Source organism: Anastrepha ludens, chromosome 2 (assembly GCF_028408465.1).
Source record: "Anastrepha ludens isolate Willacy chromosome 2, idAnaLude1.1, whole genome shotgun sequence".
NCBI lineage: Eukaryota > Metazoa > Arthropoda > Insecta > Diptera > Tephritidae > Anastrepha > Anastrepha ludens.
This window is the reverse complement of record NC_071498.1, coordinates 172,154,290-172,169,502: the sequence shown is the minus strand read 5'-3', so window position 1 is coordinate 172,169,502 and position 15,213 is coordinate 172,154,290. Positions and strand designations below refer to the sequence as shown.

At 41.5% G+C, this 15,213-nt stretch overlaps 1 protein-coding gene across 1 annotated transcript; it reads right to left on the bottom strand.

The window, feature by feature from the left end:
- Nucleotides 1-5,976: 5,976 nt before the first annotated feature.
- On the bottom strand, nucleotides 5,977-8,436 carry LOC128855786 (putative mediator of RNA polymerase II transcription subunit 26). Its single transcript, XM_054090968.1, has one exon. It carries the CDS (start codon nucleotides 8,434-8,436, stop codon nucleotides 5,977-5,979), a length of 2,460 nt encoding a protein of 819 aa, XP_053946943.1.
- Between the last annotated feature and the right edge of the window lie 6,777 nt (nucleotides 8,437-15,213).

Sequence of the window (15,213 nt, the reverse complement as noted above, 5' to 3'; positions counted from 1 at the left end):
GTTCAGCGTCATCGTTTGCTGCTTCGCAGTATATGCACTTAGAATCGGTTACCTTGTCCATACGGTGTAGGTATCTCCGGATGTATCCGTGGCCCGAGAGTAACTGAATTAAGAAGTAGTTCACTTCCCCGAAGTTCCTTTGGACCCATTTGTCAATTGATGGAATAAGTTTCGCCGTCCATCTGCCACTCGGTGCAGTGTCCCATCGGCTTTTCCACCGCAGCATGGTCTGGCATCTCCGTTTTGTGAAGCTATTGATGACGTGTTTCTTCTTGGAGTCCCTCTCATCCATTCGTTCCCGGACCATGAGGTCGATGGGTATCCCCCGGCTGATCACGAAAATCGCTGCCCCTGAGACAGTGCGGTAGGCTGAGGCAACTCTGAGTGCCGCTGTTCCTTGCACAGCCCACAATGCTCTGCGCTTTAGCACAATTCAGATACTTCGCTGCCGTACAGGAGAATTGAGCTTGTGGCCACTATAATTAGCTTTCTTTTGCTCTGTGCTGGCCCATCGATGTTTGCCTTTGGTAGCCGCATGCCGTATCTTGACCCAGAAAGTGAGCCTGCAGTCAAGTTGAATACCTAAGTATTTCAAGACTTGTTTGGTCACTAAGGACGTATCGCCTATTTGCATGCTGACCTCGAGTGGCATGTGACCTCGTGTCATAATGATGACTTCGGTTTTATGTTTGATGAGTTCCAGGCCGTGCTCCTCAAGCCATATTTGCGTCCTTATCATAACTTGGTTCAGCTTCCTTCTAGCCCTCTCAGTGTCCCGAGCTGTTATGACCGCCGCTATATCGTCCGCGTGTCCCACTATATATGTACAGGGTTGCCCATATTCGACGGACCCATCTGGCAACCCTGTATCTTTTGACAGGCGATCCACCACACACAGCTCGCACCACAATCGAATTTTGAAGAAATTGTTTCCTCGTCGTTTGATGTCGAAAAATGGGGATTTTGACCGGCCACCGCGTTCGCCCCATTTTACGCCACCGGACTAGAAGAGCTCAAGAACAACATCCGTGAGGAAATAGCCGCTATTCCAGCCGAAATGTTAGCTAAAACTATGGGAAATGCTGCAAAACGGGCACAATACGCCGTACAGGCTCAAGGCGGCCATTTGAGAGATGTCATATTCAAAGAGTGATGTCAACAAATCTACTTGAACCAAATCAAATGATAATTATCGTCAACATCAAAACAATTGTGCTTTTCTTAGATTAATAGGACTATGAATAAGTTCGTGCGGTTTTTTTTCGAAATTTGAAACTTTATTGACGTAAAATGGTTACAAATTTAATATTCAAAATATTGTCCATCGCTTACTACTACTTTTTCCCATCTTTCTGGCAATTCACGGATTCCCTTTGTGAAAAATTCGGTCGGTTTTGCCGCAATCCACGAATCGATCCATTTTTTGACTTCATCGTAATTACGGAAGTGCTGGTCAGCCAGGCCATGTTGCATCGATCGGAAGAGATAGTAATCGGATGGCGCAAGGTCTGGACTATACGGCGGGTGGGGTAGGACATCCCATTTGAGCGTTTCTAAGTATGTTTTGACCACTTGTGCAACATGTGGCCGAGCATTGTCATGTTGCAAAATAACTTTGTCGTGTCTATCGGCGTATTGCGGCCGTTTTTCTCGCAGTGCTCGGCTCAAACGCATCAATTGTCGTCGGTAGACATCCCCCGTAATCGTTTCATTCGGTTTCAGTAGCTCATAATACACAACACCCAGCTGGTCCCACCAGATACACAGCATAACCTTCAGGCCATGAATATTCTGCGCCGACGTCGATGTTGAAGCATGGCCAGGGTATCCATACGTTGCCCGACGTTTTGGATTGTCGTAATGGACCCACTTTTCATCGCCAGTCACAATTCGATGCAAAAAACCCTTTCTTTTGTGCCGTTGAAGCAGTTGTTCGCATGCCATAAAACGGCGTTCAACGTCTCTTGGCTTCAATTCATACGGCACCCAATGGCCTACCTTTCGGATCATTCCCATGGCTTTTAAACGTTTGGAAATGGTTGATTGATCAACTCCCAAAGTTTTTGCAACCTCTTCTTGCGTTTGAGCCGGATCTTGATCGAGCAATTCCTCCAATTCGGTATCCATGAACTTTGGCGGCGCACCCTCGCGTTCTTCGTCTTCCAAGCCAAAATCACCACTTTTAAAGCGTGCAAACCACTTCTGGCACGTTCGCTCAGATAGAGCATGCTCACCATAAACTTCCACCAAGATACGATGACTTTCGGCTGCTTTTTTCTTCATATTAAAATAATGAAGAAGAATTCCCCGCAAAAACACATTATTTGGCACGAAATTCGACATTTTCAAGTGTGGTAAAAATATTGTTGTTTACGCTTCAAATAAAAAACTTATACTGACGTTTGTGCCTTACGACAGTAGCTCTCCAATGAATGTTTGGAAATGTGGATCGATGGAATAATAATCAAGTTACGCCATCTGTTGTAAAACCGCACGAACTTATAAATAGACCATTAAAAAAAAACACATGGGTCCGTCGAACATGGTAAACCCAGTATTTTCTGGCATTTCTTTGCTCAAGCACAGCTTTGTTGAGGGTAGATCTATTGCACTTAACTCACTTGTTGCAGAAATTGAAAAGTCAATCTATAATACGCACAGCTAGCTTTCCTTGATATCGAGGGCGCGTTCAACAACATCCTACCGGACACCATAATAAGGGCACTGGCCGATTTCAGGATCTCTGAGACTCTGGATGAGTTCATGCTCATGCGCAGATTTGTGATCGCAGCCCTAGGAACCTCAAAGATCAGGAAAGGAGCCAGTAGAGAGAGCCTCTCTTCTGGGTGTTGGAAATAATCTTCTTGTTAAAGAGCCTAAAGGAGAGAAGGCAGCATATGGTAGCCTATGCGGATGATGTTGCGATGGAAGTAAGACGGAAATTTTCCAATACACTTTATGAAATCATGCAAGATTTACTAAACATAATTGAAGAGTGGTCGGAAGCAAATGGGCTAAGCGTCAACCCTGAAAACTGAATTCATCTTATTTGCTAGGAAACATAGAGTTCCAGAAATCAGTTCTCCGACGTTAGGTCGCACGGCACCGTCATTTACTGTTGAAACCCGCTACTTAGGTCTGATATTAGACAGACAACTCAGACGGAAGTCAAATGTGGAAAATAGGAGTAAAAAGAGTAACAATAGCACTCTAATCTTGTAAAAAGTTAATTGGATTAAGTTGAAGTCTTCCCCCTCTATCGTATATTGGCTTTACGCAGCGAGAGTAAGAGCAATTCTAGCCTACGCTATGCTAGTATGGTGACCGCCTTTAGATAGGAAATATACCAAAAAGACTATGAAATATGTACAAAGGATGGCCAGCTTTTGCATCTGCGATGTCCTTAGGACTACACCTACAGAGGCACTAAACATTAGGCTGAACTTATTATCAATCTAGCAATTCGGCAAGTCAACTCTCAGATTAAGGGAAATCGATCTACTCAGAACGTGCCATAGAAGGCACTTTTCAATTTTAGACAAATCGCCTGCATTCCTGGCACAACGGATTTCTGTAAGGCCAAGGATATTAACTTAAGAGGGGAGCCTACTTTACAGGCTGCAAAAAATCGATTTATTTGCTTTTGCATAAATGTCTTCCCAAACTATTCAAGAATGTGTCCTCAAAATTTCAGAGGCAAATTCAAAATATTATCGCAGTTACAAAAGAAATTGTGAGCAAGCGTCGAGCAGGTATACGAGCGGATTTTTTATATATTGTACAAAAACTTACACGCGCGATTTCTCGGTTTTTTATTTTTACGATTTTTCCTAATTGGCGGGAAAGATAGGGAAAAAGTTAAACATCCTATCGAAACGAGATAACGTTGATTGTATTCGGAATTAAATTCTCTTCTAGTTGAACCTAAAAAACCTTAAGAAAGTTATGATTAACCCACTTTTTAAACAATCTAAAGTGAATTTGATTTTCCAAAAAAATGAATTTTTATTTTAGTTAGCGAGAAATTGTTGAATGTCTCTCTTTTTGGTTTCAGATGAAAATTGCGACCTACATCTTTCGCGCCGCACGACACATGCACACTCGAGGCGCCTCGGCAAAATGCTTGTACCAGGCATAATATGGCATATATTTTAATAAAAAAATTTGAGAAGACTGCTGAAATATATAACAATAAGACCTGAAAGTTTCGTTTCAATCGAATATTTCTTTCCTTCCTAAAAAAATCCAAGAAAAAATCGATTTTTTGAAGACTCTAAAGCAGGCTCCCCCCTTAAAGTAATCCTTCATCACGGCGTTTCCTTTGAAAAAAGAAAGGGATGACGGACTTAGTGTTAACGAAAATGATATAAACACCTATAAAGATGGGTCAAAACTAGATAACGAAGTAGGTGGGAGGCTTACTCTGATAAACTCGGGGTTAGCAAATCATGTCACCTACCTGATAATTGCAGTGCATTTCAAGAGGAAGTTACTGCCATAAAAGAGGAACTTACGGTAATAAAAGACCCACTCTAGATGAACTTGCTCGATCCGGTTCAACGCTCGACCTCCAAGTGGATAAGATGCTGATACCTATGCCTATAGCCACTTGTAAACTACTGATAGATAGGGATACCATCAATAAGGAAAATACAAGTTGGCAAGACCTCTCAACATGAGAACTTAGTAGTCGAGTATGGCCGAAATGGAACAGCGTCGATCAAAAAGCTTGTTAAGATTTAACAGAGAAGCTATAAGAAAAATCATAGGGGTATTACTCGTAACTGGTCATAGTTTATTAGGCAGCCACTTTAGAAGGTTAGGACTCCCATACTTCGATTTCTGTAGAAGCTGTCTTCATACAGAAGAAGAGAAAGCAGTCAGTTTTATTTTATGTGAGTGTGAAAGCTCAGCGACAAGGAGGCTCTGCACTCTTGACATGGCATTTTTAACTGATGTAGCGGACATAAAAATAAAATAAATAAATAATTGGCGCGTACACTTCTGTTAGGTGTTTGGCCGAGCTCCTCCTCCTATTTGTGGTGTGCGTCTTGATGTTGTTCCACAAATGGAGGGACCTACAGTTTCAAGCCGACTCCGAACGGCAGATATTTTTATGAGGAGCTTTTTCATGGCAGAAATACACTCGGAGGTTTGCCATTGCCTGCCGAGGGGCGACCGCTATTAGAAAAATGTTTTTATTAATTTTGCCTTCACCGAGATTCGAACTAACGACCTCTCGGTGAATTCCGAATGGTAATCACGCACCAACCCATTCGGCTACGGCGGCCATTCGGCTTCGGCTGTAGCGGACATAGCGCATCTAAAACCAACGAAGCTTTGCTCGTTTATTAAAGCTACCGAATGGTTTGAAAAGGAACCCATAGGGGTTCCAGTGGTATCACAATGGGCCTACGAAAGGTCGAAGTGTGTCGGGGGACAGCCAGCCTACCTATCTACCTATTTCCCAATCTATCCAATAGTATAATAATTTGCATTATGATATTTTTCTTAAATAGTATTTTATTTTCAATTGAGAATGTCATCTAAATGTTTAATTTATTGAGGAATAATAAAATACATATAAATAAAGTTATGGGTGTGTGCAATCCTATTTAGAACTCCTTAAACGTAATCTGTGTGGCTTGAATGTTTCATATACATAAATAAAATTTAGCTTTTACCATTTATTTGATCATTTAAATTTGGAGTTTAAGTTTTCACTTTGGTCATAACTGTCACCTTTTCCATTTATTAAATAAAGTCACGCTAACCCTCCCCATAAAAAATCCCCAGAGTAGCAATGTGAAAACCTTAATAAATATTTATAAGTACAAATACCTCAAATAACGATTTGTAAAATCAATAATTAATTAACAATATTTTAAAGGATAAGTTTCTGCCCAGTTGAAGCAAACGCATTTGCTATCTCCACCCATTGGAAGCGCGTACCCGCTCTCTGCTACCCTCTGCTCCTCAGCCCAAATGGCCCGCTTGCGTATAGTGCAATGCAGGCAGCGCGTGAGTGCCCGAGTGTTGGTGTTGCACGTGGTATTGGCTTAACGGGAGTGAATAAGAGTTGGCATGTGGCTGATACGTGGCATAGCTGTGTTGACGCCGTGGCACTTTGTGCACAATTGTCTTCACGATGGGCACTTGAACGGGGTAGGGATAGTAGACAGGCTTTGCCACCTGCTTCTCAACCATAAAAGGAACGCGACGCTCCACAACAAATGGCACGGGCCGTTCCACTGGGAAGGGCTTCACCTTCTCCACCGGTATGCGCACCTCCTGCACTTTCGGCACGGCCACGGTTTTCGTGACGGGCACACGAATGGCATATGGACGCGGTATGGCGGTGACAATGGGTTTCGGGATGGGGATGGGTATGGTCTGGTTGTAGGGCACTTGAATGCGTTCGTAATCCGCGATGGTGGGAATGTGCTTGGTCACCTCAATGTGACGTGCAAGTGGTACGCCGGCAAGTGCAGCCGAGCTGGCAGGTGTATGCCGCACAGTGCTCTTAATGGGTGGCAGCGCATAATGCGAAGTGCCGACTTGCTGCTGGTATGGCACTGACGGTTGATGGTGTGACACTGACGCGTAGTCGTGGTGAAGGTGGTTGAGGTGGTGGTGTTGGTGGTGGCCACGGCGGTTGGTGCCATCGTTGCTGCTGTCGCTGCCATTGTCGTCGATATTGTTATGCGAGTCATCAATTTCGTTTACGCTGTCATCGACGAGCCGTGACACATGTCTTGGATAAAAGTTGGCGTGCGCTTGTGTGAGTGCGTAGTGGTAGAGGGATGGTGCGTTCGAGGTGTCGTCAACATTTTCTCGAATGCTTCTTTTGTTGTTGCCCGAACGGCTGTGAATGCTGCCGTTATTTGGCTCGCCGTTATTATGGTTGCTGCCACTGCTGCTGATATCACTGCCAATATGCAAATTTTTCGATGTTGGCAACAAGCTGAGCCGCCCTGCGTTGCCAATCACCTGCAGCGACGGCAAGTACGTGGTGTCACGCCTGTGATGCCGTAACTGTTGTTGCTGGCGGCGAAGCGCGGATAGCGGGACTTTGTCAATTGGGCGCATTGCTTTTGCTGGGTGTTGTTGGAGACGCGGCAAATGCTGACGCAGTGAAAAATGCATAAAATCTGGAATTTTCCGGAGCTGATGTGACAGTTGAAGTTGCTGTTGCTGTTGCTGGTGCTGGTACTGCGCTTGCAACTGTTGTTGCTGTTGTTGTTGTTGTTGTTGCTGTTCTTGCTGTAGTTGCGGTTGTTTTGTGTAGTAACGCAATTTTCGCTTGTCATTTTCATAATTTCCGATATTCGCGACTTTATTAAATTGCTGCAACACTGCCTTGTCCACATCGTCACTGCTTTCGAACAAGGCCAATGGCCGCAACTGTGGTTGCTCGCGCCCATGTTCGTGTCCCTGTCCGTCCGACTTTGGTTGCTGTGCTACTTGCAGCGCTTCCTGCCCGTGCGGCCCCTGCTGCTCCTCTTGATTATGGTAATTGGAAAATTGTTCAATCTGGTAAGTGGGCACCAAATAATTTTCATAGCCCGGCAAACGCTCCTCAAAATAACTGCCGCCTCCCTGATTGCTGCTGTCAACATCAGCTGTCGCTTCATATTGCTGCCCCTCCATGTTGGCCGCACCAGCCGCCAGCGCTTGCTGCATATGCTCCGCATAGTCACCCATGTCGTACCTGTACATTTCATATGCGTCATCTGCGCGCAATTTAACACCATCGCCAACCCCACCACCATCACCACCAACGCCAGCGTCCCCATTCGCGTAATTATCTTCATTGATTTCGTAATCAATTTTGCCTTCAGGCGCTGCATACGCATAGCTATCCACGCCATCCGCATTCGCGTCGCGTTCTTCCCTGTCTGCTTTCTCGTCCCCGTTTGCCGGAAAGTCACCGCCTCCATGCGCATCGCTCACAGCTGCATTCAAGCTGGTAACATAGTGTTGGCCTGCAGCAGTCATTGTTGTTGGCACAAATCCAGCTGCTGTCATTGCCGCCTCATCTGTTGCCATTGCCGCGTGCCTCTTTCCAGCGGCGCTGCGCCATTGTGCCATTGGATCGGGCGTAATTACTGTCGTTGCGCCATTTTTATCACTGCCTACGCTGCTATTTTCAAAATAATTTCGGTATATCGACGTAGCCCCCATATCTGCACCGCCTACATCTCGTGCCGCCACAGCGGTTGGCGCTTGATAATAGCGCGGTAATTGTTGTGAGTAATCTTTTGCGGTCGCCGCTGCGGTCATGGCTGCCGTCACGGCAGCAGCTACTGCTGCCGCTGTCGCCGCATCCTCGTAGTTTCTATTATTGTGATAATTAGTTACTGCGGCTGTGCCACTGGCGATGGTTGTTTTCGCAGTAGTTATCGCGGCCACATGGCGCGTTAGCAGTGGCGGCATTATAATACAAATGCCGATTAGTAACGGCCAATTGGCGCTGCACAAGCAACTGGGAGAGCGCATTTTATTTGTGAGCGATTTATTTTTAAGTGCAATGCTTTTCCACTTGGTGTTCTATGTATCCTTTTATGGCCAACTTTTGGAGGTAGGCTCCGCAACTTGGGTAGTCCTGTGTGTTTCGCGCGTATCCGATAGCGTATGACCGGTTGAGTTCCGTGTGGATTTGAAATCAAATGTGGCAATGCGTACTTGCCGCCTCCACTTTTATATGCACCTTGAAACTCTTGGTAATGCTGCTCACGGCGTGTGGGATAGAGTTTCATAACCATGTAAAATTGAGTTACATACAAATGCATTCTAGTAGGCAGTGCTGCTTTTACTACCTTTGCTCAAATTTCTTACCTTTACCTTTGTGGTTTTACGTTGTGGCTCTTTGCGATGTTTGGTGCATGCAACGTATGAAATTTGATATCGCTGGTATGACTCCGGATGGCCGCTGCAAGTTCACTCCCAACTATTTCTTTACTTACTTTTATTTTCTATTTAGGTTCGTTTCCCTATTAACGTTTATTTTCATTTTCTGTTACGTTGTGACTCTGATTACGTAAACTTTTGATAATAACAATGAAACTTGGTCGATTACCTTATCAAATAGCAAAACATACAATGGGTTGTTGTTTGAGGCCACAATTAAACTAATTTAAAACTAAAAATTGTTTTCTTCTAGACGCAATTTTCCCCCAATTTTTGGTCAAGTCCAAAAGGCATAAAAATATTTTTGATGGCGCTATCTTTATAATGAGTTAGTGCATTGGAAGTTACATCCCTAGTTGACTTCCAGTGAAAGCTTGGTGGCACTTGGTTCAGTGGAAGCTAAGTTATTGAGTCTGAAGTGTCAGTATGTTTGTGTCACCGGTAGAAAAATGCCTAAAATCAGTAATCACCGAAAACTCCATCGAAATCGTTCGTAAATGTATCAAAAACGAACCAAAATCATCATTGAAATTCATAGAATCGTAGTTGATTAGCTCCAAAACATCGATTTATCGCATTTTAACTGATCATTTGGGCTGACGAAAGGTCTGTGCACGTCTTATTTCGCACAAGTTAACTGAGGACCAAAAATTGCTCAGAATTCAACATTCGAAAAACCTCATTAAAGGGACGAGAAAAGTCGAGAGCTTCCTTTACAACTGTTAAATTGTAACTGGTGATGAAACGTGGGGTTTCCAACATGAATCTGAAGTTAAGCGTCAAAGTGCCGAATGTAGGGCCCCCCACACAAGCCACCTTCTTGCGTTTAAAGAAGTCAGACATCAAGTCGATGCTCAATTCTTTTTACGATTCCAAGAGAAATGTCCACAAAGCGTTCGTGCCAACGGGTCAAACCGTCAATGAAGGAAGGAGGAAGTTGGCGCTTATTGCATGAAAATGCACTTTCTCATCGATTCACTCTTGTGACTAAAGTTTTGACTAGAAATCGCATTTCAACCATCAATCACTCACCGTATTCCCCTGATATGGATCTCTGTGACTTCTACGTATTCTTAAAATTGCATTTGCGCATGAAAGGAAATCGTTTTGCGTCCGTAGATGTCATCCAAAGGGCTTGTACCGACATCCTGAAAGACATACCGGTCAATGACTTAAAACATTTTTTCGCAAAGCAGTGTATCGAGACCAGAGGGGACTATTTTGAATAAATAAACTTGAAGTTATCAGAACAAAACTTCTGTCGTTTCTATTTTAGCTCAGTCTTGTTTATTTTGGACTTGACCTTGTATTATTTCAAACAGTCTCTACATCTTCTACAGAAAGTTCGACCATATATATGCAAGTAGGTATGCGCCACGATGGAGAGAATAATGAGGTGATAGATATACAAAGTGTGATGTTGTTGTTCTTGCAGCAGCTTACTAAACCCTTTCAGTGCAATGTAGATTACAGGCGCTCATTATCTAGCTCATCTAACGATTGGGCCAGGAAACTTGCTGTTTCAACAGGTTGGTAGATGAGTGGGTTTGATAGGACATGTCAAAAGGTGGTTAGTATCGTGCGGGATTCCTGCACATACTGGACATATGTTTGGTATGTCGGGATCAATTCTGGATAAGTAGGAGTTTAATCTGCTACAATATGAAGAACGTAATTGTGCCAAGGTTACGCGGGTCTCACGGGGTAGCTGGAGCTCTTCATCTGCTGTGGATGGCGGTTGGACTCCGATTACGGCATTCAGAGGCCACGCGCTTAAGAAAGTGGTAAGTGTCTCCCGATGAATGCCGTTAAGCGTATGTCTAAACACTGTCCGGTCCAGTAGTTGTCGGTTAGTTTTGTTTAGGATCTCGTCGGAGTAGTTTGAAGAGATGCCTTTTGACGTTCCTCTTTGTCCTCGCTCTGTGGAACAGCTTACTTTATCTTTCTCTGTTTAGAGTTTTTGTCTCGAAAAATTACGGACGAGTGCCGACCACTCAAATTTTTGCGCGAACCACCTCTTCAGCCCTGGCGCGTGTGTCGACTGTATAATGTCATCTAGTAGAGTGGAGTGACTGACGGTGTCGAAAGCCTTCTTCATGTCCAACGCTACTTGGATAGTCCTCTCATAGGCACGGTTTTTGGTTAAACCCGCGGTTTATCTGGGTATTTAAGGAATGACACGGATTTTTTATTTTCGTTTTCAATATTATATTTTTTGGTCCATTGCACAGTGGCCGGACAAAATTCAATTTTTCAACATTTTTGAAATAAAAATTTGATAATGCAGATGTTTTCTTAAATATTCAAGGCAGATTTTCTGAAAATATCACTTAATTTAAAAAAAATTTCATTGTAGTTTTTTGACTTTAAACATGAAATTGTATGCAAATCGTACTTCATACAAGAGTTTCATTTTCATGTCTGCAAATAAATATTACCATTTGATTGTTAACCAAATATTGAAAAAAAAGATAATTGAATATATTAACGGAAACAGTAATAATTCTCTTAAGTTGTGGTACAAAATCCAATTTTTATTTTTTTGAAATTTCAAAATTTTTCGAACATTTTTTTTTTAAAGATCATTTTTTCGAGTGGTCCACACGGGTCCACTTGAAATCAACATGAGTGATGTAGCCACATATTTCAGCTATGATCTCAAACTGAAACCTGAAGATTAAAAATAATGTAGCTTTTGTGCATTTACCCACAGGCAAAACGTTACATATGGCTTATGCAATTTTGTGTAAAAGACATCACAGACCCCATCAGCATTAAGAGACAACTAAAAAAAAAAAAGATTTTTAAAAAAAACAAAATATTATTTAATATTAAAAAACAAAATTTTTTTTTAATATTATTACAATATTAATATGATATATGTATATATAACACTATATACAATAAAATTATATATAATATTGTAATATAGCATTTTTATCTGTAAATGGAGGAACGGGCATAAGCCGATTAGAATATTGACGAACATCTGAGAATTGCTTGTAATAATAAAATCAAAATAACGTATAGTTTTGAAAAAAAGGAGTTATTTATTTTTTTGCGTTCTTCAGAAAAAAAAGTTTTGAGTCAAAGAAGTTAGAATTACAAGATTACGTTCTTGAGAAGCTTCAATACTATGATGATAGTGTGAAAGAAATGAAAGATCAGGTTTTGAAGATTGTTAGTAATTTTTGTAAAGATATTAATAGAAAATTAGAACGATCTAACAGATATTGGGGTCGCGTATTAAATGAGAATGCATCTTGGTTAGCTGAAAGAATTGATTTTCCCTTAAACGACAACTTTAAATCCTCTTCATCTGGCTCTGGTAGCTGTACTAATGTTGGCCGCCCCGTAAAAACATTCAATGATGTTTGCGAACGTTCCAAGAGACGTAAAGTAGAGAATTTACGTAAATCAAGCGGGCCTGAATTGGCGTATGCTGCATCAGTAAATTTGCGTTCAGAAGGTAACGTTCAGGGTGAAATTTTAGTGAGACATATAGCACATATAGGGTTGTTCAATAGGTGCGCTTCAACTTTTTTCCGATAGGGAGGGCGAACGACGCAATATTTTTTATTTTTCGCTTGTCATTTGTAAACTTTATTACAATAGTATACATTTCATCATTGAACGCTACACACTTGAGCAATGTTTGCAAATCGTGCAAATTTTTTATAAAAATAATCGTTCTGTTGCTGCTACTTTAAGAGCATTACGGCCATTTTACGGTCCATTTAACAAGCCGTCCCGTTTTGGGGTTATGTGAAGTCATTGGTCTACAGTAACAAGCCGGCGACGATTTGTGAGCTCAGAGCCAATATTGAACGCGAAATTGCTGGAATTTCGGCCGATTTATGCAAAAGAGTGGTCGAAAATTGGGTTCAACAATTGGACTTCGTAAAACGTGCACGCGGTGGTCATGCAAAAGAAATGGAATTTCATACTTAAATGTATATGTTCAAACTCGATAATAAAAAAAACAATTAGTTAAAAAGAGGTTGTCTGTAAAGTCGGTTTACTGACGATAGTTTAACGTGACAACGTCATAAGAAAATATTGATGGAATTTTCAAAACAAAATTTTAATTTTATTTGTTTGATAGATATTTTGTATGGATATAGAGGAGGAGGTAAATGGAATTGCAATGGAATGGTCAAGTTACAATACATTTACACAAACGTGCAAAATGACGAAACATTTATCAAATTCATGAAAGATATGTTCAATTTCGATTGTGCATCAGACGTTAATAAGTCAACAACACTAAGAGGCACCATCATCGATTTGCCTTTTTCAAGGCACTTTACACTCGAAACACTCCCTTTCATTTCCTACTTTTTCTATCATTGTCCTATTCTCAACAGAGGAATGGTTCATTACCATGCACACTGCAAGAAGGCATATGCAAATACATGTATGTGAATTTATATACAAATGCGCATATACATACATATACATACATATATATGCTCACTCAAGTAGGACAGAGCCAGATGTCCAACGTTGCCGAACGCGGGGGCCGATTGTGCTCTTTGTCGTTCGTTCCGCGCTCTCGCTTGCAGTTCATTCAATGCAATGAGCAAGGTAACGACAAATGAGCAAGGTAACGGCAATGAGCAAGGTAACGACATATGAGCAAGGTAACACTAATGAGCAAGGTAACACTAATGAGCAAGGTACCGACACATTTTTTCGTGCGTGCAGCCTGTTAAATCGAATTATAAGACGTTATCATGTCAAAAAGTCAAACCGTTTGTGTTTTATTCAAAAAAGTTCAAAAGTTGAAGCGCTCTTACTGAAAAACCCTATACTTCTAAAATGGTTGAAGACATTCCTAAGCCCATTAAATCTTTTACCTCTTATACCAGCGATGAAGCTTTAGCTTTCTTGTTGGCTAATAGACTGACAAAGCATCGGTATCGGTATTTCTATAAGATCTGGTGCAATAGAAAGAGGAATTGACCTACATATATCCTTCTTACCATAAAATTCTCGAAGCTAAGAAAAGGTGTTACCCTGACCAGATTACAGTAAGCGAACATAGTGCAGAAATTCAGTTGCAATCACAGCTCGACCATTTATCAAAACGTTTAGTTGAAATTGTAGAGTCTGTTTTGATCACCCTTCCTTCCGAATGTATCCCAAATTTGATTTTAATTGTTAAGTGGGGCTTTGACGGTAGTTCGTTCCATTCAGCTTATAAACAGAGATCAATTGAAATTTTTGATGACCAAAACCTCTTCATAACTTCACTAGTACCTATAGAATTGTACACAAATATGTCTAATACAACAGAGAAAATAATCGTTTGGAAAAATGATCGCCCATCATCTTCCCGATCTTGCGTGCCTATTAGATTTCAGTTCATAAAAGAGAGTTCGATAGTTTCTTTGAAAGAAAGGGATTGGGTACAAAGCCAAATACAGGGTGGCTGATGAATTTTGCTGCATTAAGAAACTCAAATAACTTTTTTTTTAGTGTATAGAATTAATTTTTTTTTTTTTTTCAAGTTGAAGGTCATTAAATTTTATTAAATGTAGCTTAACTAGTTTTAAAAATAATTGAATTTAAATGCCCCCCATGCTCCTTGACCCAAGTGCGGCATCTTAGTAAAAAGTTGTTCATTGCTGCTTTGAGAGTTGCGACAGGAATAGCCGCAATTGTTGCCCGAATGGATTGTTTTAGTTCATCCAAATTTGTTGGCTTTGTTTTATAAACTTCTTGTTTACATAAACCCCACAAGAAAAAGTCAGGTGCAGTAAGGTCAGGCGACCTGGGGGGCCAACGAAATTCGGAGTTTCTTGAAATCAGTTTATTGGGAAATTTTCGTCGCAACTCTGTCATAACAGTCTGGGCTATGTGACACGTTGCCCCATCTTGTTGAAACCACACAGAGTTGAAAGGAATTCTCTTTCGGCGTAGTTCTGGATAGAAAAATTCTTTCAGCATTTTCAAATAACGGTCTCCAGTAACCGTAACGGTGTGACCATTTTCTTCAAAAAAATAAGGCCCGACAATACAGCGTGAAGAAACCGCACACCACACTGTCACGCGAAGAGGATGCAATTCCGTCTCGTGGAGTATCTGTGGGTTAGAAGTACTCCATATTCGACAATTTTGTTTGTTCACATTGCCGTTTAAATCGAAATGGGCCTCATCAGACATGAAAAGGCAGTTTAACATGTTTTGGTCTTCTTCCACCATTTGCAGGATCTTCTGGCAAAATTCCAAGCGAATCGGCAAGTCTGCTGCATTCAGTTTGTTAACCATTTGAATTTTGTAGGGAAATAAGTCTAAATC

Coding starts and splice junctions, on each gene's coding strand:
- LOC128855786 (XM_054090968.1), bottom strand. CDS start 8,436: ATGCCGCCACTGCTAACGCGCCATGTGGCCGCGATAACTACTGCGAAA.